At 41.1% G+C, this 27,400-nt stretch overlaps 1 protein-coding gene and 1 non-coding gene across 2 annotated transcripts in view; one reads left to right on the top strand and one right to left on the bottom strand.

The window, feature by feature from the left end:
* The window catches only part of CTNNA1 (catenin alpha 1), a 160,166-nt gene that overhangs the window by 15,800 nt on the left and 116,966 nt on the right, over positions 1-27,400 (top strand). The window contains exons 2-3 of the mRNA XM_049785990.1: positions 18,604-18,710; positions 21,477-21,672. Coding sequence (XP_049641947.1) covers positions 18,606-18,710; positions 21,477-21,672 — 301 coding nt within the window. The 5' untranslated portion in view covers positions 18,604-18,605. The remainder of the gene's footprint in view (positions 1-18,603; positions 18,711-21,476; positions 21,673-27,400) is intronic.
* Positions 25,059-25,163, bottom strand: LOC126028857 (small nucleolar RNA U13). Its single transcript, XR_007502556.1, has one exon. It is a non-coding gene; the product is annotated as a small nucleolar RNA U13 (small nucleolar RNA).

Below are 27,400 nucleotides of genomic sequence, written 5' to 3'. Positions count from 1 at the left end.
TTCCTTTCCTTCCCTTCCCTTCCCTTCCTTCCTCCCTCCCTCCCTCCCTCCCTCCCTCCCCCCCTCCCTCCCCTCCCTCCCTCCCCTCTTTCCCTCCCTCCCTCACCCCCCCTCCCCTCCCTCCCCCCCTCCCCTCCCTCCCTCCCCTCCCTCCCCCTCCTTCCCTCCCTCCCCCTCCCTCCCTCCCTACCTCCCCTCCCTCCCTTCCTCCCTACCTGTCAGGGACCATATACTATTGTGGGGATCAAACTGGGGTTGGCTACATGCAAGACAGGCATCTTTTTTTTTTGGTTTTTGGTTTTTGGGTCACACCTAGCAGTGCTCAGGGGCTGCTCCTGGCTCTATGCTCAGAAATCGCCCCTGGCAGGCACGGAGGACCATATGGGATGCCGGGATTCGAACCACCGTCCTTCTGCATGAAAGGCAAACACCTTACCTCCATGCTATCATGCTCTCTCTCCGACCCCACAAGACAGGCATCTTAACTTCTGCAGAATCTGTCTTGTCCCAGTATATGTCTTTTTAAAAAATGACTATTCATGTTCTTTGCATATTATTGAGCTTATTTTTTTATTATTGAGTTTTAGGATTTCTCTTCTGAGTATCTCTTATTACATATACGATTAACAATATTTTCTTTTTTTTTCTTTTGTTTTTGTTGGGCCACACCTAGTGATGCTCAGGGGTTACTCCTGGCTCTGCACTCAGAAATCGCTCCTGCCTTGGGGGACCATAGGTGACGCTGGGGGATCAAACTGCGGTCCATCATAGGCTAGAGCGGCAAGGCCTTACCACTCCGTGCCACCCGTCTGGCCCCCTAACAATATTTTCTAAGTTGCCTTTTCACTGTTATATAGTTTTTGATACATAACACTTATTTTGTTTGTTTTGGGCCACCCCCAGTTATGTTCAGGGCTTGCTCTTGTCTCTGTACTCAGGGATCACTCTTGGGGACACTCAGGGTAATATGGTGTTTTGAACCCCTGTCAGCTGCACAAAATCACAAGAACATTTCTACAGATATATATATATATATATTTATATATATATAAAGTTTGCTAAAACATTCTTATAATGAGGGGTTTAATATTAGTTTGCAAAGTTCCAGGGAAATGCATAATGTTGTTAGATTTTTTTAATGGTTCTCAGCTATCCAATTGGGAATGTTTCCCAATTGCTACAATTGTGTATATTATTTAGCAACTTATTCTCAAAATATGTCTGCTAAAATGTTTTAATGTCTTTGTCCAAAAAAGTCAGTGGAAAAGGAACTTGGATACTATACACTTATTATAGTGCTCATTATCAGAATGGTTTTGTTTTTTTGGGGGGGGCATGATTTGAGTCACACCTGGTAACACTCGGGTATACTCCTGGCTATGCGTTCAAAAATCGCTCCTGGCTTAGGGAACCATATGGGATGCCGGGGATCAAACCCAGGTTCATCCTGGGTTTGCTACACACATGGCAAAATGCCCTATCACTGTGCTCAGGTCACTTTTTTTTTTCTTGGTTTTTGGGTTACACTTGCAGCTCTCAGGGGTTACTCCTGGCTCTACGCTGAGAAAACACTCCTGGCAGGCTTGGGGACCATATGGGATGCTGGGATTCAAACCACCATTCTTCTGCATGCAAGGCAAATGCCCTATCTCTATGCTATCTCTCCAGTCCCTGAAATAATTGTTCTTTTAAAGTCTTTACACATTGATGCCAACGTTGCAGTTTTTGTTGATTAAATTCTATTCAAATGTGAGATATCAGTAGTATGAATGCCCTGTCAACCGGTTAAAGGGATTTTGATTATATCGTACATGTTTACGTATCTTCTTAATATCTTCTCTTTCATTTATTTATTTATTTATTTTTTGGGGCCACACCCAGTGATGCTCAGGGGTTACTCCTGGCTATGCACTCAGAAATCACTCCTGGCTTGGGGGACAATGTGGGACGCTGGGGGGTGGAACTGCGGTACTTCCTAGGTCAGATGCATGCAAGGCAAATGCCCTACCATTGTACCACCGCTCCAGCCCCTGTATCTTCTCTTTTAAAAGAAAAAGTTAAACACATCTGGGATCAGGAAGCCTCACAGAACAACTATTCCTAAAACTTGCTTGCTTCTAGTGTAATTGCTTCTAGATCTTGAGTAAGTTGCTTGTTTAGTGTTGTTTGCTTGGTCCTATGTTGTGGGGAAGTGGAAAGTCTGGCTTGGTCTGTCCTATCATGTTGTTTACTCAGTTGCACGAGCACTACTAAATTTATCCGTTATTGAAAGTTCAAAGTGTGCAGAAATAACCATGCTTCAAAATCAAACATCAACATTGCCCTTTATAGTGCTGTGGAGCTACTAAGCATTCATTATTTTACTTACTTTTCTGTAACTATTAAGCTTTCTTCTTCGTGTGCAAGTGTGCTCCCAACTCCACTTCTAATGGAGCTTGAAATTAGCATGTATTTCTATTTACTTTTTGATAGATTGTCATCCATCAACCCCACTTTTTGATTAGTATTTAATTTGTACTTTCACTGTAAGTTGGGAGTAAAGCATGTAGTGTAAATATAGTTTGAAAGGCAACTTGGAGTGCTATGCTAAATATTCGTAACAAAATTGGATTATTTGGAACAAATATGTGGACTGTGATTTGATAAAAAATATTTGTCATTCTGATTCTTTTTTTCTGAGGAGGGGATCATAACTGGCTGTGCTCAGGGCTTACTCAGGCTCTGTGCTCAGGGATCTCTATTTGCTGGGCTTGGGAGACCATATATGGTGCCGTGATTAAACCTGGGTCAGCTACATGTAAGACAAATGCCCTGTTTTGTACCATCTGGCCTCATCATTTTGATTCTTTTGAAGTAGAAGATTAGAGGGAATCATTGTGAAACAGATTAATTTGAAGAATTAAAAAAATATTCTAAGGGGGCCCGGAGAGATAGCACAGTGGTGTTTGCCTTGCAAGCAGCCAATCCAGGACCAAAGGTGGTTGGTTCGAATCCCGGTTTCCCATATGGTCCCCTGTGCCTGCCAGGAGCTATTTCTGAGCAGAGAGCCAGGAATAACCCCTGAGCAATGCTGGGTGTGGCCCCAAAACCAAAAAAAAAAAAAATATATATATATATATATGTACATATATATGTATATATACATAATATATATATTCTAAGGGTTTTACTAAAGAAAGTTAATTGCTTTACAATTTTGTAAAGAGTGCTTTATTCCTTCTTTTTTCCCTTTTTTTTTGGGGGGGGAGGGTCCACACCCTGCAGCGTTCAGGGGTTACTCCTGGCTCTACGCTCAGAAATCGCTCCTGGCAGGCTCGGGGGACCATATGGGATGCCGGGATTCGAACCACCGTCCTTCTGCTTGCAAGGCAAATGCCTTACCTCCATGCTATCTCTCCGCCCCCCCTTTTTTGTTTTTTTGGTTTTTTTTTTGGGGTCACACTCAGCAGCACTCGGGTTACTCCTGGCTCTACACTCAGAAATCACTCCTGGCAGGCTCGGGACCATATGGGATGCTGGGATTTGAACCACTGTCCTTCTGTATGCAAGGCAAACGCCTTACTCCATGCTATCTTTCCGGCCTACACCTCCCCCCCCCCCTTTTTTTTTTAACTTTTGGGCCACACCTGGAGATACTCGGGTTACTCCTGACTGCACTCAGGAATTACCTTTGGTGGTTCTGAGGGGACCTTATGGGATGCTGGGGATTGAACCTGGGTCAATTGTGTGCAAGGAAAATACCCTATTCACTGCACTATTTTTCTGGTCTGAGTAATTTATTCTGAATAAAAATTGTTTTGCAGTTTTTGTGCCATACTTGGTAGGGTAGTGGAGGGGCTATAGTACTCTAGAGATCATGATGCTGCGGGTCAAACCTAGGCTTATTTTGGGATCTGGAGCAGTAATACTGTGAATAGGGCACTTGCCTTGCACACAGCAACCCAGGTTTGATCCCAGCATCCTACATTGTCTCTTGAACCTGCCAGAAATGATTTCTGAGAGTATAGCCAGGAATAATCCCAGAGCACTATGGGGTGTAGCCCCCAAACCACACCACACCAAACCAAACCCCTAAGCTTCCAATGAGCAAAGCACAAAGGTAGCCTTTTGGGCTATCTCTTTTGCTCTGTATTGAACATTTTAATCGACTTTAATTTTAGTGTTATTTAACTGGCCTTATTCCTAATTGCTAATTTAAAAGCTAGTTCTCCATGGATTGCTTAGTTTTGACTTCTCTATTTTATTATATTTTTATTCCATTTTATTATATTAGACTTTCTTCCTTTTCATATTCTGATATTTCATAATTAAATATGTTATTTTTTTTGTTTTTGTTTTTGGGCCACACCTGGCGGTGCTAAGGGGTTACTCCTGGCTGTCTGCTCAGAAATAGCTCCTGGCAGGCACGGGGGACCATATGGGACACCGGGATTCGAACCAACCACCTTAGGTCCTGGATGGGCTGCTTGCAAGGCAAACACCGCTGTGCTATCTCTCCGGGCCCTAAATATGTTATAAGTTGTGCTAAGCAGATGATTCAAAGGACTGAAATATTTTGCATTATTGAACCCTGAGTTAGATCTCTGACCCTGTAATACTTCTCTAGTATGATGGGTGTGGCTTTCCAAAAGATGTTATAAATAGCTTATTGATTGTGTCTTAAATTTTTATTTTTTGGATCATACTCAGTGGTGCTCAGGGATTACTCCTGGCTTTGCACTCAGAAATCACTCCCGGCATGATTGATGCTAGGATTTTAACCACCATCCATCCTGGATCGGTTGCATGCAAGGCAAATGCCCTACTGCTGTGCTATCTCTCTGGCCCCAGTTGTGTCTTAAATTTGTTGTTTAATTATTTTATTAATGTTTGACGTTATTAATTGAATGTGAATGGCAAGTCTAGTTAATTACTAGGTTACCTAATTCTGTACTGATGTAATTGCCAGGTTAGATTGCAGTTTGTTCTTGAAACTGAAAATGCTGTTATAATTCAGAAGAATGTATTGAGTGGTCCATTTCAGGTGATGAGAAGGATGGGAGCTGGTTTTCTTGTGCAACTGGACTATACATTTTCTTTCTGAGCAAAGATGCATTGCTAACATTCTTTCATAATGTTAAATATTCCATTATATTAAATATTTCAGTACTAATCTAGATACAGTCACTTTTTTTTTTTTTTTTGACAAATGACAGTGCAGTGAATAAGGCAGAAGCTGAGAAGATAAGTACTGTTACTGATACATCTACATGTTCATGGGTTTTCCTGTTCCTAGGGATCTCTAAATTGGTAAAGGTTTCCTTTAATCATCTGTTACCATTTTCTTGCTTTCTTGTGCCTTAGGTCATCATGTTCTCAGTAACACTGGTCTGACTTTGAAGTGTGTCCTTCGAAATCTGTCATTTTTCAGAGAAGTGGCTAAGTGAAATGTGAGCTGGATCCCTTGGGAGGAGGAGAAAAAGCTCCAGGAAATGGAAGATGTCAATTTTTGAGAGAAATTTAAGATTCTTTATTGGGGTCATTAAGATACGATCTTGTATTGGTATCTTTATTATGTTAGGGGCTAAGGCAGTATTTCATTTGATCTGTCAGTTGTTATGGAAAGAGCTCAGTTAAGTCTGCAGTACAAAGCAGATGAGGTTGTGATACTGAGACGTTAAGGATGTGTAAACCACCATAGTTGTGAAACTAACAGTGTATTAGATTTATTATTAATATGAATTAGCAATCAAGGGGCTGTAGCGATGGCGCAGCGGTAGGGCCTTTTTCTTGCACATGGCTGACACAGGACGGACTGCGATTTGATCCCCTGGCATCCCATATGGTTCCCCAAGCCAGGAGCGATATCTGAGTGTACAACCAGGAGTAACCCCTGAGTGTCCCAAAATAAATAAATAAATAAAAATAGTTAGCATTCAATATCCATTTTTGCTAATTCTGGTTTCAATCTCTTTCCCAATGCTGCTACTTGAAACCAGTTTCTTTCTTTCTTTTCTTTCTTTCTTTCTTTCTTTCTTCTTTCTTTCTTTCTTTTCTTTCTTTCTTTCTTTCTTTCTTTCTTTCTTTCTTCTTTCTTTCTTCTTCCTTCCTTCCTTCCTTCCTTCCTTCCTTCCTTCCTTCCTTCCTTCCTTCCTTCCTTCCTTCCTTCCTCTTCCTTCCTTCTCCTTCCCTTCCTTCCTTCCCTCCCTCCTCCCTCCCTCCCTCCCTCCCTCCCCCTCCCTCCCTCCCTCCCCTCCCCTCCCCTCCCCTCCCCTCCCCTCCCACTCCCCTCCCCTCCCCTCCCCTCCCCCCCCCCCCCCCTCCCCTTCCCTCCCCTCCCCTTCCTTCCTTCGTTTTTGGGTCACACCTCGCTCAGGGTTACTCCTGGCTCTATGCTCAGAAATCGCCTCTGGCAGGCTCGGAGGACAATCGAACCACCGTCCTTCTGCATGGAAGGCAAAATGCCCTACCTCCATGCTATCTCTCCGGCCCAACCAGTTGCTTATTAATACATTTTTTTGGTTACTTGTGGGAATTTATTTCCCTAGCAAAAACCAGACAGTTGTTGTTATTTCTTTGGCCATAGTCAGCAGTAGGTTGCTTCAAATTGAACCTTCACACATGCAAAGCACATGCTAGCTTACTGGGCTTTTACTCTGTCTCCCAGTATTTATCTTTTAACAAGAGTCTCAGAATTTTGGGTCTCATGTACAGTTCATATTCATAATTCACCTCCCCTTCTCCCCAATGATGTTTTTGAATTTTATTTGGTGTTTGGGACACATCTGGTGGTATTCAGGTCTCTGTGCCTAGGGATCACTCCTGTTGAGTTTGTGAAGACCACAGGGGGTGCTGGTTATTGAACCCTGGTTTGATAGGCAAGTGCGCTATCCCCCTTATTATCCTTCTAGCACTTAGAGTTTTTTTTTTAAAGTGCAGGAATCAATAAAAGATTCCATGCTGTTGGCATGTTTTTTATTTTGTTTTCTGTCTTTTTTTTGGTTGTGTTGTTTCCATGATAGTGAAGAGTAAATTTAGGCCAATTTGGTAGATGCAGTGTAGTTTTGACTGTTCCCACTTTTGGCAAGAATACTTTTTAAATGATGCAACTTTCTCTGAGTTGCAGTGTTTGTCAAGATTTTGATGGTGCTAAGTTTAAGCACATGATTAAATGGCATCTGTCAGATTTCTCCATTGTAAAGGCATCTGCTGCCTTCTCTACTTAATTAATTGCTATGATGATCTGGTGGGGATTTTTAATTAATTAGTCTTCGCAAGCATGGCACCTAAGATATCAAAATGTGGTAATTGGTCAGTCACTGATTGAATGAATAATAGACTATCCAAGGCATATACTCAATACGAGTTTTAGAGACAATTTTTTGTTTTCTTGTTTAGTCTAGATATTTTCCTAGACTCTAGTTAAATATAAGTATCTCTTCTCTGCAAAAAAGTACAGCTGTCTTCTATAGGCTTTTCCTTGGCTGTGTGAAAGTTTTTCTGCCTTTAGTCCCATTGTTCTAAGACAAAAAACTTCTTTTCTCTTTGTTTCTTTTCTCCTTTTAATTCAGATGTTAGTTTCATCCTCCTTTTCAGACCAGTTATCAAGTCTTATGGAACAGGGATTTTCTATGCATCCTAAGTAAATTATTATGAAGGTTTAAATCAGCTTTCTGGGCCCGGAGAGATAGCACAGCGGTGTTTGCCTTGCAAGCAGCCGATCCAGGACCAAAGGTGGTTGGTTCGAATCCCAGTGTCCCATATGGTCCCCCGTGCCTGCCAGGAGCTATTTCTGAGCAGACAGCCAGGAGTAACCCTGAGCAATGCCGGTTGTGGCCCAAAAACCAAAAAAACAAACAAAACAAAACAAAACAAAAAATCAGCTTTCTGTTAAACATTCTTGATGGTGTTCAGGGTTTACTCCGGCTCTGCATTCAGAAATCACTCTGGAATAATGCTTAGGATATCATATGAGGTGCCAAGAATTGAACCTTACCCACTATACTATCTCTCTGGCCACTTTCCTTTTTTCCCCTTTTAGGCACTAGTTTGTAATATTGTTACTGAAAGGGTATAATATCCTTTTACCTCCTTTAACTGTCCAGTTCGTGTCCAGAGTAATCACTTCCCACTGTGATTGTTACAGTGGTCTCTTTTGACCTAACAACCCTCCCTCCTTTGTGGCAAACTTTTATTAAGGGCAAATCCTCCTGGCATTTGTTTCTTCTGTCTTTGGATATTATTCTCTTATTCTCCTACAGCAGTGGTCGGCAACCTTTTTTTTCAACTGAGCCAAATCTCGCCAAAACCATGATTGAAATTTATTTTGAGAGCCACACAGGGCGCGCACTGACAGAGGCTAGGAGCAGAGTTCTGACTCCTAGAGCGGCACACGGAAGAGCCAAATTAAAAGTGTAAAGAGCCACATGTGGCTCGCGAGCCACAGGTTGCCGACCACTGTCCTACAGTATTTTTTTTATATCTTGCAAATTAGTATTATCATTCTGTGTCTTTTCCACTCCCTCTGACTCATTTTACTCAGCATGATGTTTTTCATATTAATTTATCAGCAAATTTAATGACTTCTTCCCCTCCTCCAACAGCTGTGTAGTATTCCATTGTGTGATTATACCATGGTTTCTTGGGTACTTGGGTACTTAGTTTCCAGACTTTGGCTATTATGAATAGTGCTGCAGTGAACATAGGAGAACAGATGTCTATTTTGCATTTTGTTTGAGGCTGTTAGGATATATATTCCCAGGAGCAGAGTTGCTGGGTTGTGTGGAAGCCCAATTTTTAGTTTTTTTGAGGTCCCTATTGTTTTTCAGAAAGATTGGACCAGTCAACATTCCCATAAGTGAATAAGGAGGGTCCCTTTCCCCCTACATCCACACCAACACTAGTCGTTTTAGTTCTTTGTGATGAGTGTTAAAGTCACTTCAGTGTGAGGTGGTATTGTTTGATTTACATTTCTCTGATACTTGCAAATCATATCTCTGATAAATGTCTGATTAGTGATATAGTGCATTTCTTCATGTGCCTTTTAGCAATTTGTATTCTTTGAGGAAGTTTTTTATCCCCATTTTTTGATAGGGCTGGGTGTTTTTGTCTTGTAAGAGTCTACTGATGCTTTATATCGGTATCTTGGATTCAACCCTTTATTGAATGAGTGCTGGGCAAATAATTTCTCCTCGATTTGGGCCTGTCTTTATATTCTGGTCTTCATTTCCTTTAGATATAGAAGCTTCTTAATTAATTTTTGATTTTTGGACCACACCTTGCAATACTCAAGGATTACTCCTGGCTCTGTTCAGGAATTGCTTCTGGTGGGGTTTAGTGGACAGTATGGGATGCTGGGGATTGGACCTGGGTCTGCCACATGTAAGGCAAGTGGCCTAGCTTCTGTATTATCACCGCTCCAACCCTAAAACTTCTTAACATAGTCCCATTTGTTTGTGTTTTGCTTCCAGCTGCTTCGTCAGTGGTATTTCATCTTTAAAGATACCTCTAGTTTTCAATTTCTGAAGTGTTTGATTTGATTCTTTGAAAAATGTTATGAGTATCCTAATAAGGACTGCATTGAATCTCGTTTTCATAATTCTGATGAGAATTTCTCTTGAAATTTCTCTTGGATCTTTTAGCTGCTACCCTTTGGACCTCCTGGATCTGGGTGTAAGTACTCTTCCAGTTCTGGTAACTTCTCAGCAATGATGTCTTTGTTGTTTCCTCATCAGGGTTGCCTTCCTGGCCCTCTAGAACCCTAGTGATTCTTAGATAGTTCCTCTTGAATTCATCTCACAGTTCTCTTCTCAAATTTGTTTATTTTGAAATTTTGTTTATTTTGATTCATCTTTTGTTGTCTGAAGGTTTTCTGCACTTCCTCATGGAGATCACTGATTCTTTTTTCTAGCAACTATTACTTTTCTGGAGAGGCCTTCCGCTGAGTTTTTTATTTTATCTACCAAGAATTTCAGTTCTGTCACTCCTGCTTATAGTTTCATCATTTCTACTCTCATATCCTCTTATGTTCACCCTTTCCATTCCATTTTTTCTTTGAGTTCCTTAAACATCCTCAATATTTTCTTACCAAAGAGGTTATATAGCTGGTAAATACAGGTTGGGTCTTTAGGGTTATAATCATTCACTAAGTGTAGTTATTTTTTTCCCTTCATTTGCTTTCTCTCTCTCTCCCTCTCTCCCTCCCTCCCCTCCCTCTCTCCCTGCCTCCCCTCTCTCTCCTCTCTCCTCCTCTCTCTCCTCCCTCTCTCCCCTCTGTCTCCTCTCTCTTTCTTCTCTCTCCCCTCTCTCTCTCCCTTCTCTTCTCTCTCCTCTCTCTCTCCCCTCTCTTCTCTCTCCTCTCTCTCTCCCTTCTCCCCTCTCTCCTCTCTCCTCTCTCTCTCTCCTCTCTTCTCTCTCCTCTCTTCTCTCTCCTCTCTCTCTCTCTCCTCTCTCTCTCTCTCCTCTCTCCCCCTCTCTCTCCATATGGGACACCGGGGGATCGAACTGCCGTTGGTCCTAGGTTCGCGCATGCAAGGCAAACGCCCTATCGCTTGGGCCACTGCTCCGGCTCCTTCTTTTTCTCTCTTCCTGCTTTTTGTTCTCTGCTATAGTTTCATTCATCTTCTCTTTTAAGTCCTTGTCATGTTAACTTTGGCTTATATGTCAATGAGCACTTGACTTCCAGATACTCACTTGACTGGCTCTTCCTTGACTTTCAGATTTCAGTTCTGAAGTTATCAAGAAGGTTCCTTAACAGACCCTACCTAATGTATTTCCAGTAACTATTTGCTTTCTAGCAGTGATAATTTTCCCTTACTTGTTTATGCATTTATGCTTTCATTGTTTTAGATATCTTATTAAGGCAGTTTTTTCTTTTTTTTTTCTTTTTTGGTTTTTGGGTCACACCCGGCAGCACTCAGGGTTTCCTCCTGGCTTTACACTCAGAAATCGCTCCTGGCATGCTTGGGGGACCATATGGGATGCCGGGATTTGAGCCACCGTCCTTCTGCATGCAAGGCAATCTCTCTACCTCCATGCTATCTCTCTGGCTCTGTTTTTCATTTTTTTTTCCTCTTTTTTTGTTTTTGTTTTTGTTTTTGGGCCACACCCAGCGGTGCTCAGGGGTTACTCCTGGCATGGGGGACCATATGGGACACTGGGATTCGAACCAACCACCTTAGGTCCTGGATCGGCTGCTTACAAGGCAAACACTGCTGTGCTATCTCTCCGGGCCCTTTTTTTTTTTCTCTTTTTTTTTTTTTTTGGTTTTTGGGCCACACCCTGTGATGCTCAGGGGTTACTCCTGGCTATGCGCTCAGAAGTTGCTCCTGGCTACTTGGGGGACCATATGGGACGCCAGGGGATCGAACCGCGGTCTGTCCTAGGCTAGCGCAGGCAAGGCAGGCACCTTACCTCCAGCGCCACCGCCCGGCCCCCCCTTTTTTTTCTCATTTTTTAATGAAGGCGGTTTTTCTTGTGTTTTAGGAGAAGGCAGTTAGATTTTTTTTTTTTTTTTTTTTTTGGTTTTTGGCTTATACCCAGTGGCACTCAGGGTTACTCCTGGCAGACTCAGAGGACCACTTGGAATGCTGGAGATCGAACCCAGGTTCTTCCTGGGTTGGCTGTGTGCAAGTCAAATGTCCTACCACTGTGCAATTGCTCTGGCCCAGATATTTGTTAATTAAGTGACTATAAACAAGTAACTGATTTTATATGTATTTTTTAGTTTACAGTTTGTCCTTTGCTTTATGTCTTTCATAATTGTGTATCCTGAGGCTCATGGTTGGTGATTCATTCAACTGTGCCCTGTGTTTTCCCATTTCTTTTACTGTGCTCAGGAAAAGGATCCGGGGCTGGAAAGAGATTGACTGCTCAGTAGTCTGGAGTCATGGTTTGCATATAGCCATCCCAGTTTTAATCTTCTCCCCTTTCCACTGCCTAAAGTAGCCCGTGAGCACCTTCAGGTGTGACCTCAACCCCCCCCCCAAAAAAAAAAAAAAAAAACAAAAAACAAAAAACAAAATTTGAGTTAGGTACTGGAGTGATATTAGCGTGAATAAGCCTCTTGCCTTGCACACAGCTGACCTGGGTTCAGTTCTGGCACTGTATATGGAGTCCCTCAAGTTCTGCCAGGAGTGATCTCGGATTGAGGAGGCAGAAGTAAACCCTGCTCACAGGGTGTGGCCCAACTGCCCCCCTCCTAAAAATTGGAGTTTTAAAATGTTTTGTTATGATAAAGTCGTATTTAAAATGAATTAAAAATGTAGCTTTTAAATTGAATTTTTGTGTCTGGGTCACTGTCAGTGGAACTCAGGTTTATTCCTAGCTCTGCACTCAGATCACTTCTGGTGATGTTAGGGAACCATCTGGGGTGTCAGGGATCAAATCCCGTTTGGTTGGGTACAATGGAAGAGCCTTACCCGATGTTTTGTCTCTTCAGCTCCAATCAATATACCTCTTATTTTCATATTCTCCTTTCTCTTCTGACTTATTAACTGGCTATGTTTTTTTTTTTTGGGTCACACTCGCCAGCGCTCAGGGGTTACTCCTGACTCTATGCTCAGAAATCGCCCCTGGCAGGCACTGGGGACCATATGGGATGCCGGGATTCGAACCACCTTCCTTCTGCATGAAAGGCAAACACCTTACCTCCATGCAATATCTCCAACTCGCTATGTTTTAACATTTATGTTTTTGGACAGCAACTGGTGGTGCTCAGAGGTGCTATAGAAGTGCTACAGGGTTGCTCCCAGCAATGCTTAGGGACTATATATTGTATGGATTGAACACGACCTCCAATGTGATTCGCACTATCTCTCTGATCCAAATGTTTAAGGTGACAGGCTTGGGAAGCTTAGTAAAATATGTAGGTTTCAGTGTGAATCTTCATTATAAGTGTCACCTGGTTTTCTTTGACAGTGACCAAGAGATTTATGAATCCAAGAGCTTTAACTGTTTAATGTAGATGTAACCTGGAATGCCTGTGCCTGCATTAAGTAATTCACGATCCTTTATCTTGTGTAGTGTGACAGTTAACAGTTACTGTGGGTACTTTTAATTTTTACATGTCCCGATCTGCATTTAAATGAACTATTCTACCATTGCACTAATTAAATCTTGCTTTTAAAAAATATTGGCATTGAATAGTATAGCAAGGATATTCTAAAGCTTTGGAGCAGACACATTTTAAGAATGATGTGGCCATTCTGTTGTAAATGAACAGTTAATGTATTTGGAGTAGGTATGTAGCTCTGTACAAATGAGGCATTTTGCCAGCAATCAGCCTCTTTGGTTCTGATGGAACAATACTTTTATTTTCTGCTTGTGGCTTCTCCATTTCTTTCTGTCATGAAGATTGCTAGTCACACACCTACATTTCTGTCCCTTTCTGAATTTATAGTGAACATTTGCTTTATAGCAATATTGCTATTTATAAGGTAACAAAGACTGAATAGCTATAGTTTAACTTATTTTTTTTTTTGGTTTTTGGGTCATACCTGGTGGGACTCAGGGGTTACTCCTGGTCATGTGCTCAGAAATCGCTCCTGGCTAGGGGGACCATATGGGATGCCTGGGGGAATCCAACTGAGGCCCATCCTGGGTCAGCCACCTGCAAGGCAAGCGCCCTACCAATGCGCTACTGCTCTGGCCCTATAGTTTAACTTTTTATTTAATTTCACTAAGAATAATTCTTCCTGGAAACACCCAAGATTGCTATTATTCATGAAGTTGGCTAGCACTGGCATTTTTTTTTTTTTTTTTTTTTTTACCACAGCTGCACTTAGGGGTTACATCTGGCTGTGCACAAAAATTACTCCTGGTAGCTCAGGGATCATATGGGATGACAGGGATCAAACCCAGGTTGGCTGTCTGTACAAGGCAAATGTTCTACCCACAGCTGTGCAATCGCTTTGGCCCCACTGGTAGGTTTTATAATATATCTTTTGAAGGAGTATTTAAGTTAATTGGAAAAACTACATTTTAAAAAGTTACTTGTTTACCTGCTCAAAACATTCCATTAATTGTAGAGGAGCAGAAGATATGATAGGTTAAGGTAGGAGCTTTGTTCTTGGTAGGCTTGTAAATATTTAATAGTGGATTGCGCATATTCAGTTCGGCCAATAAAGAAGTGCATAACTATCTGAGCTAAAATGAAGGAAATCTGCAAGATAAGCCTGGGAAAAATCTGTTATATCAAATAAAACAGTTCAAAGGCTATTGAGAGGTAATATAAATAAATGAAAGGAATACTAGCGTTTCCTCAAGGCTGGAAGGTTTGGAATTTTAGATTTGACCTCCTCCCTCCCATCTTTTCCTTTACCATCTCTTCCTTTATTTGTTTATTTTGGAGCCATACCCACTGGTGTTGGTAATAAATCTGGTGTTCCTGCATGCATACAAAGCTTGCTTTCCTCCTGATACTCCTTTTTTTTTTCTTTTTGGTTTTTGGGCCACACCCCGTGACGCTCAGGAGTTACTTCTGGCTATGCACTCAGAAATCACTCCTGGCTTAGGGAACCATATGGGACGCCAGGGGATTGAACTACAGTCCGTCCTAGGCTAGCGCGCACAAGGCAGACATCTTAGGCCTGTGGCAAGTACTTTTTAACAGACCTGTATAGTTCTAACTTTTAAAATGTGAATTGTTGAAAAGAAAGTTGGGAGGTTTGGGGGTTAAGAGATGTTGTAGTAGTTAAGGCATTTACCTTGCGAGTGGTCAACTAAGGATTGATCCTGGGTTCTGTAGATGGTTCCCCCATGCACCGCCAAGAGTAATCATTACTGAACACTGGGTGTGGTTTAAAGATGGGATATTTTACATAAAAATTTGATTTTCTTGATTCTCTTGACAAACTTTATTGTCTTTTGGTCTTATCTCTGTGATAAAGATCACCTGAATCTGATGGGTAGGGCCAGTTCTCTTTTTTTATTTTTTTAAAATATCTTTATTTAAACACTGTGATTCTCTTAATCTTCATTTCTGTTTCCTTTGGACATTAGTTACTTCCCTACTATGCTTTTTTTATATACCAAATATGAGAAATGTTCTGTGTCTGTCCATTTCCCTCTGACTCATTTTACTCAGCGTGATACTGTTCAAATCTATCCATTTATCCAATTGCATGACTTTATCTTTTCTTTTTTTCCCCCTCCCCGACTTTTCTTACAGTCAATACTGTTTCATTGTGTAATGTCCCATTGCTTCCATATCTGATCATCAGTTCTTGGGCACTTGGGTTGTTTCTAGACTTTTCTAGGCTGTTGTTGGGTTGTTTCTAGGCTGTTGTGATAAGTGCTGCAATGCACATAGGAGTATAGTTGTCTTTTCTGCGTGGTGCTGCTGGGCTCAGGTGTGGAATTGCTTAATTCCTAGTTTTTTGAGGAATGTTCATATTGTCTTCCAAAAAGGCTGTACCATTCAACATTTCTACCAGCAGGGAATCATTGTTTTGATTTGTGTTTCTCTGATTTTCTGTTCATCTCTTCTCCCCATTTTTTTTGATGAGATTGGATTCTTATTTTTTGTATTAACTTCTATCAGTGCTTTATATATTTTGAATATTAACTTTTATGAGGTGAGTGGTGGGCAAATGATTTTTCCCAGTCTAATATGTTTTTGTATTCTGGTCATCATTTTCTTTAAGGTGCATAAACTTAATTTAATGTTGCCCCATTTGTTTATCTTTGATTTCAAAGCTTGGTCAGTGGCGTTTCATCCTTCTAACTTTAGTGTCATGGAGAGTTTATTTTTCCTCTTGTCATTTAATTTGATGTTTTCTGAAGAGTCTAGATAAGTGCTGTCTGATAAGGTAATCCCTAGTGGTTACTTAAAATTAAAAATCAGTTTGGGGGGCCAGAGAGATAGCACAGTGGTAAGGCTGCCTTAGCTGTAGAAGGATGGTGGTTCGAATCCTGGCATCCCATATGGTCCCCCGAGCCTGCGAGGGGCAATTTCTGAGCATAGAGCCAGGAGTAACCCCTGAGCACTGCAGGGTGTGGCCTAAAAACCAAAAAAAAAAAATCAGTTTGGGGCCGGAGAGATAGTATGGAGGTAAGGCATTTGCCTTGCATGCAGAAGGACAGTGGTTCAAATCCTGGCATTCCATATGGTCCCCTGAGCCTGCCAGGTGGGGAGGTGGGGGCGTGATTTCTGAGCGTAGAGTCAGGAGTAACCCCTGAGCATTGCAAGGTGTGACCCAAACCCCCCCTCCCCCCAATTCAGTTCATCTACTAACCACATTGCAAGGCATCATCCATTCACTTTTATTCCTCTTCTGTCCTTTCCTTTTGCCTTCTCTTCTTTCCCTTTTACTCCCTTCCCCCTTCTCTTCCTCCTGTCCCTCCTGTCATTTCTTCTTCCTCTTTATTTTTTTGGTCATACCCAGTGATGTTCAGGGGTTATTCTTGACTGCACTCAGGTATCAATCCTGGTGGTGTTGGGTACACCGAGCTGGGATGCTGGGGATTGAACCCTGGTTGGCAAGGCAAGTGCCTGACTTGCTGTGCTCTCTCCAGCCCCTCTTCTTCCCCCTTTCTATCTTTTCCCTTTACTTTGACCTCGTCATTATTTCTTTCCTTCTTCCTGTTATTCTTCCACCATCTTTCCTTTTCTTTCCATCCCAGTTACTATTCTTGATACTATGGTTGTGGTAAAATTTGAAGTCTTAGTTTCTTTTGATGGGAGGTAGTATTTAATAGAAAAAAAGTGAGGAGAATCTTTTTTAGTTTTTTTTCTTAATTTTGACAACTTAATTTTGTTTGTTTTTGGGCAATACCTGGCATTGCACCTTGTGCACTCTGGAATCACTCCTGAAGGAACTCGGGAAAACCATATGAGTTTTGGAAAACCAAGGAGTCAAGTTGGGTCAAGCTCTGTTCCATTTATTCAAGGCACACGGTGGAATATTTATGTTCTGTAAAGCTAATTTACCAAAAAAGGCATAGGGGCAAATTGTTCAAGGCATATTTCTGAAGCAGGATAGTTTCACTTTTGAGGCTGCTTCTTGCTATCAGTAGTTTCTCAGTAGCAATGTCAGTTGAGAATTGTTTTGGTTTTATGGGCACTGAAGTAGGCCTTGAAATGTCAACTCTTACTATGGCTGCACGTAGGTTAAGAGCAAAATGAGATTTGATGGTGAGTAATTAATTATTCTGTAAGACTAAATAAAAATACTTGAATCTACACAAATGTTCCTCATAAGGTGTGTGTGTGTATATGTATATATCTGAATAATTTTTAAGAGAGACTAAAAAAAGTAAGTAATAATTATTAGATAAAGAATATTTGAATCCATGTAAATATTAAATCTGAGTAATCTTAGAATGTCAGCTGAAGGTATGTCTAATGTGTAGTTGGTTGTGCGATGTGTTATATGAAATTTGGGTAGTTTCTACTTTTTTTGGGGGGGGGTGTCACACCCCGGCATTGTTCAGGGATTACTTCTGGCTCCACACTCAGAAATTGCTCCTGGCAGGCTCGGGCGACCATATGGGATACCTGGATTCGAACCACCGTCCTTCTGCATGAAAGGCAAACGCCTTACCTCCATGCTATCTCTCTGGCCCCTAATTTCTACTTTTAATGATTATATACAGAGCTGTTATTTATATCGTTGCATTCAAGTCTTCGCATGTACTAACTTGGTTTCTCCTTGAGAATAAAACTTCTAGATTGTGATTCTAATAACTTGTCCTTCCAAAATTTCAAATTCCTGTAAACAGTTTGAAGGTTTGAATGGGCCTTACCAGGTGATGCTCTGGATTACTCCTGGCTCTCCATTCAGGAATTACTTCTTTTGGTGCTCAGGGGACCATATGGGGATGCTGGGGATAGAACTTGGGTCAGCTACATGTATGGCAGATACCTTATCTGCTGGACTACTTGCTTTGGCCCTGAGGATTATATTTTAATAGAGTAAGACAAGACGTTCTTTAATAATTCATCAACAAATGAAGTGAAGTATTACTTTTAGATTTTACTGTACTATAAATGTAAAATGAAAGAAAAAAAACAAGATTTGTATTAACCTTTAATTTAGCTTTTCATCCCACTTCTAAGTCATTGTAGACAAACAAAATAGAAATATCTTAGTGCCAGAGAAGCTCAAAACAAATAACTGTTTGGGAATGCTATTTTACAGTATCACATGTTTATCATCCTTTTTTTTGTTGTTGTTGTTGGTTTTTTTTCTGGGTCACACCCAGCTGTGCTAAATGCTTACTCCTGGTTTTGCTCTCAGGGATCACTCTAGGCTCTGTGCTTAGGGATTACTTCTGGCACTCTGCTCCAGGGATAACTCCAGTTAGGCTCACGTGATTATATGAAGTGCCTGGATTGAATTCGTATTGGCTGTGTACAAGGGAAAGGAAAGGGAAAGGACCTATCAGCTATATTATCCTTCAGGCCTCCTAATGCTTTTAATCTTGAAGTGTTAAAGAGGTTTTAAGAGTTACAGTGTCTTCATGTGCAGGCTAATAGGATTCTTCTTCGCTCCCCACTAGCCCTCTCCCCCATTTTGTAGTGAATATAAATTTTCTCTTATAAGAGTCCTTACATAGGAGATTTGTTTATGCATTTCTTGTATTTGATGTTCTCCTGACTTTGACTTTTTGTTTCTCTCTCAGCCATGACTTCTGTCCATGCAGGCAACATTAATTTCAAATGGGACCCTAAAAGCCTAGAGATTAGGACTCTGGCAGTTGAAAGACTATTGGAACCTCTCGTTACACAGGTAAGAACCCCCAAATAAGTGCATAGTAGCAATATGATTCCATAGCAGTAGACCTGGATAACAAAGAACACAGTTTCGTTTTTGTGTGTGTGTGTGTGTGTGTGTGTGTGTGTGTGTGTTGTTGGAGGTAGTGGTCATTTCTCTTATTTCTCAGCTTGGAAGACCATGAGGTATTTGTTTAGCTCAGACCTTAATCTAAATGGATGAGATTAGGTTTTAGTACTTAGATAATTTGGCCCCACTTATAAATATTACTGCACAGTTTCACTTACCTTTTTAAAAACTGAGTTGTTGCAATTTAATTTAGTACTGTTGGCATTAGTATGAGTGTAGCAGTTAGAACAGTTTCCCAATGTTTGCATTCTGCAGACATTTTCTTGGAAGACATGCCTAACAAAGATGTATAGAAAGACTTGATGTTAAATTTCTACACCCTGTTCTTTGTATGACTGAAACCAAACTACAATCATGTTTGTAATCATGGTGTTTAAAAGGAAAGAAAAAAACTCCTTCTTAACCTTTTTTTTTCTAACCCTATCCCCCTTTTTGTGTTGTCACACCCAGCTGTGCTTAGTGCTTACACCTGATTCTGCACTCCGGGATCACTCCTGGCAGACTTAGGAACCATATGGGGTGCCAGGGACCCAACCTGAGTTGGCCATGGGTAAGGCAAGAGCCCTACCTTCTTTCTGTACTATTCATTTGGCCACTACCCTTTTTCCTACAACTTTTATGTGTAGAATCAGTTGGCATTTATTTTAATTTGAGGGTGTAGATTTAGTATGTTCTGTTGCAAATGCAAATATCATAGTATGATGACATTTTATTAGCAACAAAACACTTTCAGTGTTTTGGCACAGTTTGTGAGAGTGAGTGCGTGAGAGAGAATGAGAAAGAGTGTGTGTGTGTGATGGAAATTAGATATATGGCATTTGCTCTCTTTTATAAAATGTGTTTAATCTAAATGAGTATATATGCATACATTTTTTTGTTTTGTTTTTGGGGTCACAACCAGTGATGCTCAGGGGTTACTCATGGCTCTGTGCTCAGAAATTGCTCTGGCAGGCACGGGGAACCATATGGGATGCCAGGATTTGAACCACCATCAGTCCTGGATTAGCTGCATGGAAGGCAAACGCCCTACCACTGTGATACTTCTCTGGCCCCCATGCATTTATATTTTTAATATATGTAGGTATAGGATTCAGAAATATTTACTCTTAAGGGGCTGGAGAGATAGCACAGCGGTAGGACATTTGCCTTGCATGCAGCCTACCTGGGTTCAGTCTCTGGCATCCCAGATGGTCCCGAGCCTGCCAGGAGCTATTTCTGAGTGGAGAGCCAGGAGTAACCCCTGAGCCCCACCAGTGTGGCCCAAAAGGAAAAAGAAATATTTACTCTGAAAATCTTATCTACTATAGTCCTCAGTAGGTCTTTATGTGTTGTATATTATGGTAATTACAAATTTTTAACCATCTTTAAACTATGTTATCTGATATTATAATAATAATGGTTCATGTGCTGGGAATGAATAACTTCACAGTAGGTAGTCATTGGGCAGTCATTCTTCTCTTAAGGGTTTTTACTATGTGCTGATATTGGTGTTAATAGTGAAAACATTTCAGAAGCAAATCATTTAAAAGATTTTGCAAATTTATTAAAATGTGGTGAAACATGACATTTAGGTAAAGCTAAATTTATTGTTAGCTATTTTCGGAAACTTTTTTTTTCTTTTGGGACACACCCAGCAGTGCTCAAGGGCTAATCCTGGCTCTATGATTGGGGTTCTTTTCTGGTGGTGCTTGGGGAACCATATGGGATGCCAGGGATTGAACCAGGGCCAGCTTCGTCCAAGGCAAACGCCCTACAGCTGTGCTATTTCTCCCGCCCCATCCCCTGAAATTTCTTGAGGATCTGTGTAGTTGGGATAGCTCATTTGTTTCTTTTTGTTTGTTTGTTTTGAGTCACACCTGGTGCCGCTCAGGGGTTACTCCTGGCTCTATGCTCAGAAATCGTTCCTGGCAGGCTCCAGGGACTTTATGGAATGCCAGGATTTGAACCAGACCTTCTGCATGCAAGGCAAACGCCTTGCCTCCATGCTATCTCTCCGGCCCCATGCTCATTTGTTTCTAATCCAGTTTTTAATTTGTAAACTGAAACTAAAATGTAATGACTGAGGAATGAAAAAATATAATTTTTAGGGATTGGAGAGAGTACAGTGGGGAGAAGGACATTTGCGTTACACATGGTTTTTGATCTCTGGCACGCCTTCTCATCCTTTGAGCCCCACCAGGAGTGATTACTGAGCACAGAGCCAGGCGTAAACCCTGAGTATAGCTGGATGTGGCCCCAAAACAACCAGAAGTATTTAATTTCTTATTTAATATTTGAGAAAGCTAAATTATTTTAGGAATTTATATCATTTATTTTTGTTTTATTATTTTTTTGAGCTACACTTAGTGGTGCGCAGGGGTTAATCCTGGCTCTGCACTCAGAAATTATTCCTGTCAGCCTTGGGGGACCATATGGGACACCAGGGATCAAACCTGGGCTGGCTGTGTGCAAAGCAACTGCCCTACCTACTGTACTATCGCTCTGACCCTTTATTAGTTTTATCTTAACAATGAAAATCATATTATGTTACTTAATGCTTAGTGAAATGCCATAAATAGCGTGAAGAATTCTTGCTATCTTTAAAGATGTTCATTTAATTTTTGATTGCATTTTAACTGACAGAAGTTTAATTCTTCCAAATGAAACCTCTAGGTTACAACTCTGGTAAATACTAACAGTAAGGGCCCCTCTAATAAGAAGAGAGGTCGTTCTAAGAAGGCACATGTTTTGGCTGCATCTGTTGAACAAGCAACTGAGAATTTCTTGGAGAAGGGGGATAAAATTGCGAAGGAGAGCCAGTTTCTCAAGGAGGAGCTTGTTGCTGCTGTAGAAGATGTCCGAAAACAAGGTAGGTTAATATTGCTTTATATTCAGAGACAAGCTTTTTTGTTGTTGTTATTTTTTGGGGCCACATCTGGAGCACTCGGGTTACTCCTGGCTTTGTCTAAGAAATCACTGGCAGGCTCTGGGGACCATATAGAATGCCTGGGATTGAACCTGAGTTGGCTGCATGTAAGGGAAATGCCCTGTTCAATGCACTGTTGCTATGGCCCTGATTAGATAATTTTTTTTAGCCCTTCCACAGTGGCAAATAATTGCCTTTCTCCTGCCCCTCTATCCATTCTCCTATATCTGCAGGGTAGGAATAGGACGGGCCTGTCATTGTTTATGGCACTTGTCTGTATTTTTATTTATTATTTTTTTATGTATTTTTAAATAGTCTGGCTTTTAAATATTTCGGAAGAGAGGCAGGAGAAATAGTACAGCAGGATGGGCGCTTGTCCTGCACACATCCTATCTGAGTTCAACCCCCTAGTACCCATTGTAGTCTCTGAGCCTGCCAGGAGTGATCTCTGAGCACCACCAGGTGTGGCCCAAAAAACAAAAAAATTTTTTTCTTTTTTTGGGTTTTTGGGCCATATCCAGTGGCACTCAGATTACTCCTGGCTCTGTGGTCTGTAACTGCTTGTGGCAGGCTTGGGGGATCATATGGGATGCCAGGAATTGAACCCAGGTTGATCTTGGGTCTGCTGTTTGTTAGGCAAAAACGCCCTATTGCTGTGCTATTACTCCAACCCCCAATTTTTTTTTATAACCCAATTTTTTTTTAAAGAACTAATTTGACTGTTTTTGAAGAAGTATGTTAGGAAAAGACTTGTCTCAAAAATTAAAATGTGGATTGCACATATGCTCCCTGTACTCATGTGGTGATGCCAACCACATCTTCACATCTTTATTGTTTACCTACCTACCTACCTACCTACCTACCTACCTACCTACCTACCTACCTACCTACCTACCCACCCACCTACCCACCTACCCACTCACCCACCCACCCACCCACTGGCTCTGTGCTCAGAAATTGCTCCTGGCAGGGTTGGAGGACCATATGGGATGCTGGGATTCGAACCACCTCCTGCCCTGGATCTGCAAGCAAGGCAAATGCCCTACTGCTGTGTTATCTCTCTGGCCTTCCACATCTTGCACTTTTCTACTTTCATGTGGGTTTTATACTGGAGATCTCTCCACTTTGGAGAAGTCTGTGTTCTCTCTTGAGTGCATTATTCTTTCTTTTTTTTTTTTTGTTTTTTGTTTTTTGGGCCACACCGGGTAACGCTCAGGGGTTACTCCTGGCTATGCGCTCAGAAGTTGCTCCTGGCTTGGGGGACCATATGGGACGCCGGGGGATCGAACTGTGGTCCGTCCAAGGCTAGCGCAGGTGAGGCAGGCACCTTACCTCTTGCGCCACCGCCCGGCCCCCATTATTCTTTCTTATTTTCTCCTTCCTCGATTTCTAAATAAAGTGGTTTTTACTCCTAAACAAAAAACCAAAACCAACCACCACCAAAAAATTGTGGGCTGTACAGCATATATACTCTTAACAACACATACATAGAAAATGGTATTGAAATGTACTGTGAATTCTAATATAGGGCTCTTACCAGAAAAAAAGAGGGCTTTTCTTCCTTCTCTCCCTCCCTCCTGCCCTTTTAAAGAATAATCTTTAAATATGTTTTTTGGGCCACAACTGGCTCTTATTTTGTCATTCCTGTGGTGACAGGGTTTTAACTCAGGATTTCTGCATTCAGAGCATATGCTTAGCCTTGTGAGCTGTTTCTTTGGCTCCTGTTACTTACTGTTCTTAATTTGAGTGTACCATTATTTCAGATATTGAGACACGGATGATATTGGCCTGAAATTGATAATCTTTTAGACTTTTTCATCACTAATATATTGGCAAGACAGATAAAATTAATTTGGAGCTGAAAATCAATAAATAGTTAAACATACTTGTAGTTATGGTAGCTTTGTAAAAGAAAAGTGTAAAATAGACCTGAGTATTACAGGTAAAGGTAAAGTATTTACAGGTCAAGTGGTATTTACTGTTTATTAGACCAGTTGGTTTAATTATTTTATTTTATTTTATTTTTATTTATTTATTTATTTTTTTTGTGGTTTTTGGGTCACACCCGGCAGTGCTCAGGGGTTATTCCTGGCTCCATGCTCAGAAATTGCTCCTGGCAGGCACGGGGGACCATATGCGACGCCGGGATTCGAACTGATGACCTTCTACATGAAAGGCAAACGCCTTACCTCCATGCTATCTCTCCGGCCCCTAATTTTTTAATTTTGTTCCATCAAACACAGAATAAAACTTGAATGTGTTATTTATTTGGTTGACAACCATAAACTATCTGAATAATTCACAGCAAGTAGATTTCTCTCCAAAATTGAAAAAGAAAGAAAGAAAGATAGGGAGGGAAGGAAGGAAAAACAAGCCATTTAATATGGGTGCCTACAACTCTCCAAATTGACTAGAAGGAGAAAATAGAATAGATTCTTGTGGGGGGGGGAAGGTGGAGCAGTGACCAGCAGTAGGGCTTTTGCCTTGCAGGCGGCTGGTCCAGGACAGACAGTGGTTTGATCCCCCGAGGTCCCATATGGTCCCCCAAGCCAGGAGTGATTTCTGAGCGCATAGCCAGGAGTTAACCCCTGAGCATCACTGGGTGTGGCCCAAAAAACAACAAAACAAAAGATTCTTTTTTTCTCCTTTTCCAGTAAATGGAAAGCAGATATTTTAAGATTTGCTTAATAGTTTCCCCTCTTTTATGTCTATTTTAATGATCAGGCAGTATTTGTTTTAAGATTTCTTTCGGACACTTTTCATATTCTGGCTTTTGGCTAATTCTATTTTAGGAAAACTTTGATTATAGTGCAAGTGTATTGTCTATGAGTTAAAGGAGAATGTGGCATTATTGAGCAATCAGTGGTATTCAATACTAAGTCTCAGTTATTAAACTAATCTTTTCTAAAGCAAGTCTCTTGCTTTTCGAGCAAGAAAATAGCCTTAATTGCTCCACTTAAAACAAAAGTTAAAAACTATTGAGTTAACTAGCATCTCTAGTTGATTGATAAACATACTCCGTATTGATCTTGTTACACAGATATAAATTCAGCTTTTTTAAGTCTTGAAAAGAACATTTCCAGTCAAATAGAACCGACAGTCTCTTGTCTAATATATGTATCTTGTATGTATACATTGAAAAAAAATTCCTGGCACCATCTGGTGGTGTTAATGAACTATGTGGGGGCCACACCTGTTAGTGCTAATGGACTAGGTGGTGTCAGATTGAACCCTGGGCTTCAACATGCAAGGTATGTGCTGTGCCACATGATCCACAATGCCCTTGTCATGAGGATGGGCAGATAGGTGGGTTTTTTTCCCCCCTCTCACATCAGAAGGGTAAATGTGCTGACTTTGTAGCAAGATTTAAGGGAGGCACATATCACACAAACTTGTGACACCTAATTCATCATGCTTATGAATCAAAAAAGGATCCAGCAGTGAGGGTTTTAAATTAACTAAGAGAATTCTTTTATTTATCTCAGTAATTGTAAAGTGAAATTCAAGGCTTATCGCCTATATTTTTTGGTATAGCTTGATGATTTGCATGAAGGGAAGAAAAAAAAGAGAGAGAGGGGTGTGCATATTTTGTGTGCATGTATTGTTCCATTGTGAATCTTTTGTTGTTGTTGCTTTTCTGTTTTGTTTTGTTTTGTTTTGCTTTTGGGCCACACCTGGCAGTGCTCAGGGATAACTTCTGGCACGCTCGGGGGACCATATGGGATGCTGGAGATATGAGGATGGAACCCAGGTTCATCCCAGGTCAGCAGTGTGTAAGGCAAATGCCTTACCACTGTGCTATCGTTCTGGCCCGAAGGCAGTTTTTTGTTTGTTTGTTTTTTGTTGTTTCGTTTTTATGCTACACTTGACTGTGCTCAGGGGTTACGTGGCTCTATGTTCAGGAATTAATCCTGGTGGTGCTCAGGGGATTAATCTTGGGTCTGCTACATGCCTTTACCCTCTGTACTATCTCCTGACCCCTTGTCAGGGCAGTTTTTGTTTGTTTGTTTTGTTTTGTTTTTGTTTTTGTTTTTGGGTCACATCCGGCAGCACTCACTCAGGGTTTCCTCCTGGCTCTACATTCAGAAATTGCTCCTGGCAGGCTTCGGGGGGACCATAAGGGATGCCGGGAATCGAACCACCGTCCTTTTGAATGCAAGGCAAACATACCCTATCTCTATGCTATCTCTCTGGCCCCGCCAAGGCAGCTTTTTTTTTTGATCTGTATATATTTAATATAATTATAAATAAAATTAAAATGATAAAATATAAGGTTTTATATCTTATATTTATTTTGCCATTATTCATAAAATTTTAAGATTTATTTTGCCATATATTTGACAAAATAGAGGTGACTTTTATCATTACTAATACATAAAATACTAAGAATTAAAAATCAATAAAGCAAATGAAATAAAACTGAATATTTTTAGAAACATTCTAAAAATATTCAGAATTTTTATTTATTTATTTATTTATTTTTCTTGGCCACATCTGGTGATGCTCAGGAGTTACTCCTGGATATGAGCTCAGAAATCGCTCTTGGCTTGGGGGACCACATGGGACTCCAGAGATCCAACGTAGGTCCGTCCTGGGTCAGCGGCTTGCAAGGCAAATGCCATATCACTGTGCTATCGCTCAGGTTGCTAGTCAGAATTTTTAGAGACATTTAGAATTTAGTGTGAAAACTAAATTTTTTGTTTGTTTGTTTGTTTTGGGCCACACCTGGTGACGCTCTAGGGTTACTCCTGGCTATGTGCTCAGAAATCGCTCCTGGTTTGAGGGACCATATGGGATGCATGGAGATTGAACTACAGTCCATCCTAGGCAGACACCTTAAGGCTTGCGCCACTGCTCCGGCCCCCAAAAACTACATGTTTTATTGAACCGGCAAGGCAGTTTTAAGAAAAATAATGATTTATTTTTGTTGGAAGTATATTGAACACAGGCTGTCAGACTTTTCAGGCATGATTTTCTTCTTGGTTACTGACTAGAGTCAGATTAAAGTAGGTGGAAATTGGTTTCCTGTCCAGTCCAGATGTTGACAGGTCCAGAATAATACACCCATATCTAATACACGCAGACCAGAAGATAGATACTAAAAGGCAGATGTCATCAATACAAAGTAACTGTCAGTGACTATTTGGAATAGTTTTTTTTTTTTTGGGAGGGGGGGGCATACCCAGCAGCACTCAGATTACTCCTGGCTCTACACTCAGAAATCCTGGCAGGCTCTGGGGATCATATGGGATGCCAGGATTCGAACCACAGTCACTGTCCTTCTGCATTGCAAGGCAAACAGTCTACTTTTAAGCACTCTCTCTGGCCCCTATTTGGAATAGTTTTTGAGAGATAAACAGGAGTTAGTAGAGTCTAGGTTTGTTAGTTTATAAAGATTTGAAACGTAGCTTTGGGAATTTCTCTCAGCCTCTTCAATGTTTTTAGGTCAATGAAATCACTTTCTTCATTAAACCTAACAAGAACTCAGCTGATTTTTTTCCCCTCATACTTTTTTTTTTGGCGGGGGGATGGGTTGGTTATACTTGCCAGTGCTCAGGGTTATTTGTGGCTCTGCGCTCAAAAATTGCACCTGGCAGGCTTAGCGGATCATATGGGATGCCAGGGTTTGAACCTGGATCGGCCCCGGTTGGCCATGTGCAAGGCAAATGCC

This window comes from Suncus etruscus, chromosome 14 (genome assembly GCF_024139225.1).
Source record: "Suncus etruscus isolate mSunEtr1 chromosome 14, mSunEtr1.pri.cur, whole genome shotgun sequence".
Lineage (NCBI taxonomy): Eukaryota > Metazoa > Chordata > Mammalia > Eulipotyphla > Soricidae > Suncus > Suncus etruscus.
The sequence above is the reverse complement of the archived record's forward strand: the minus strand, read 5'-3'. Positions and strand labels throughout refer to the sequence as shown.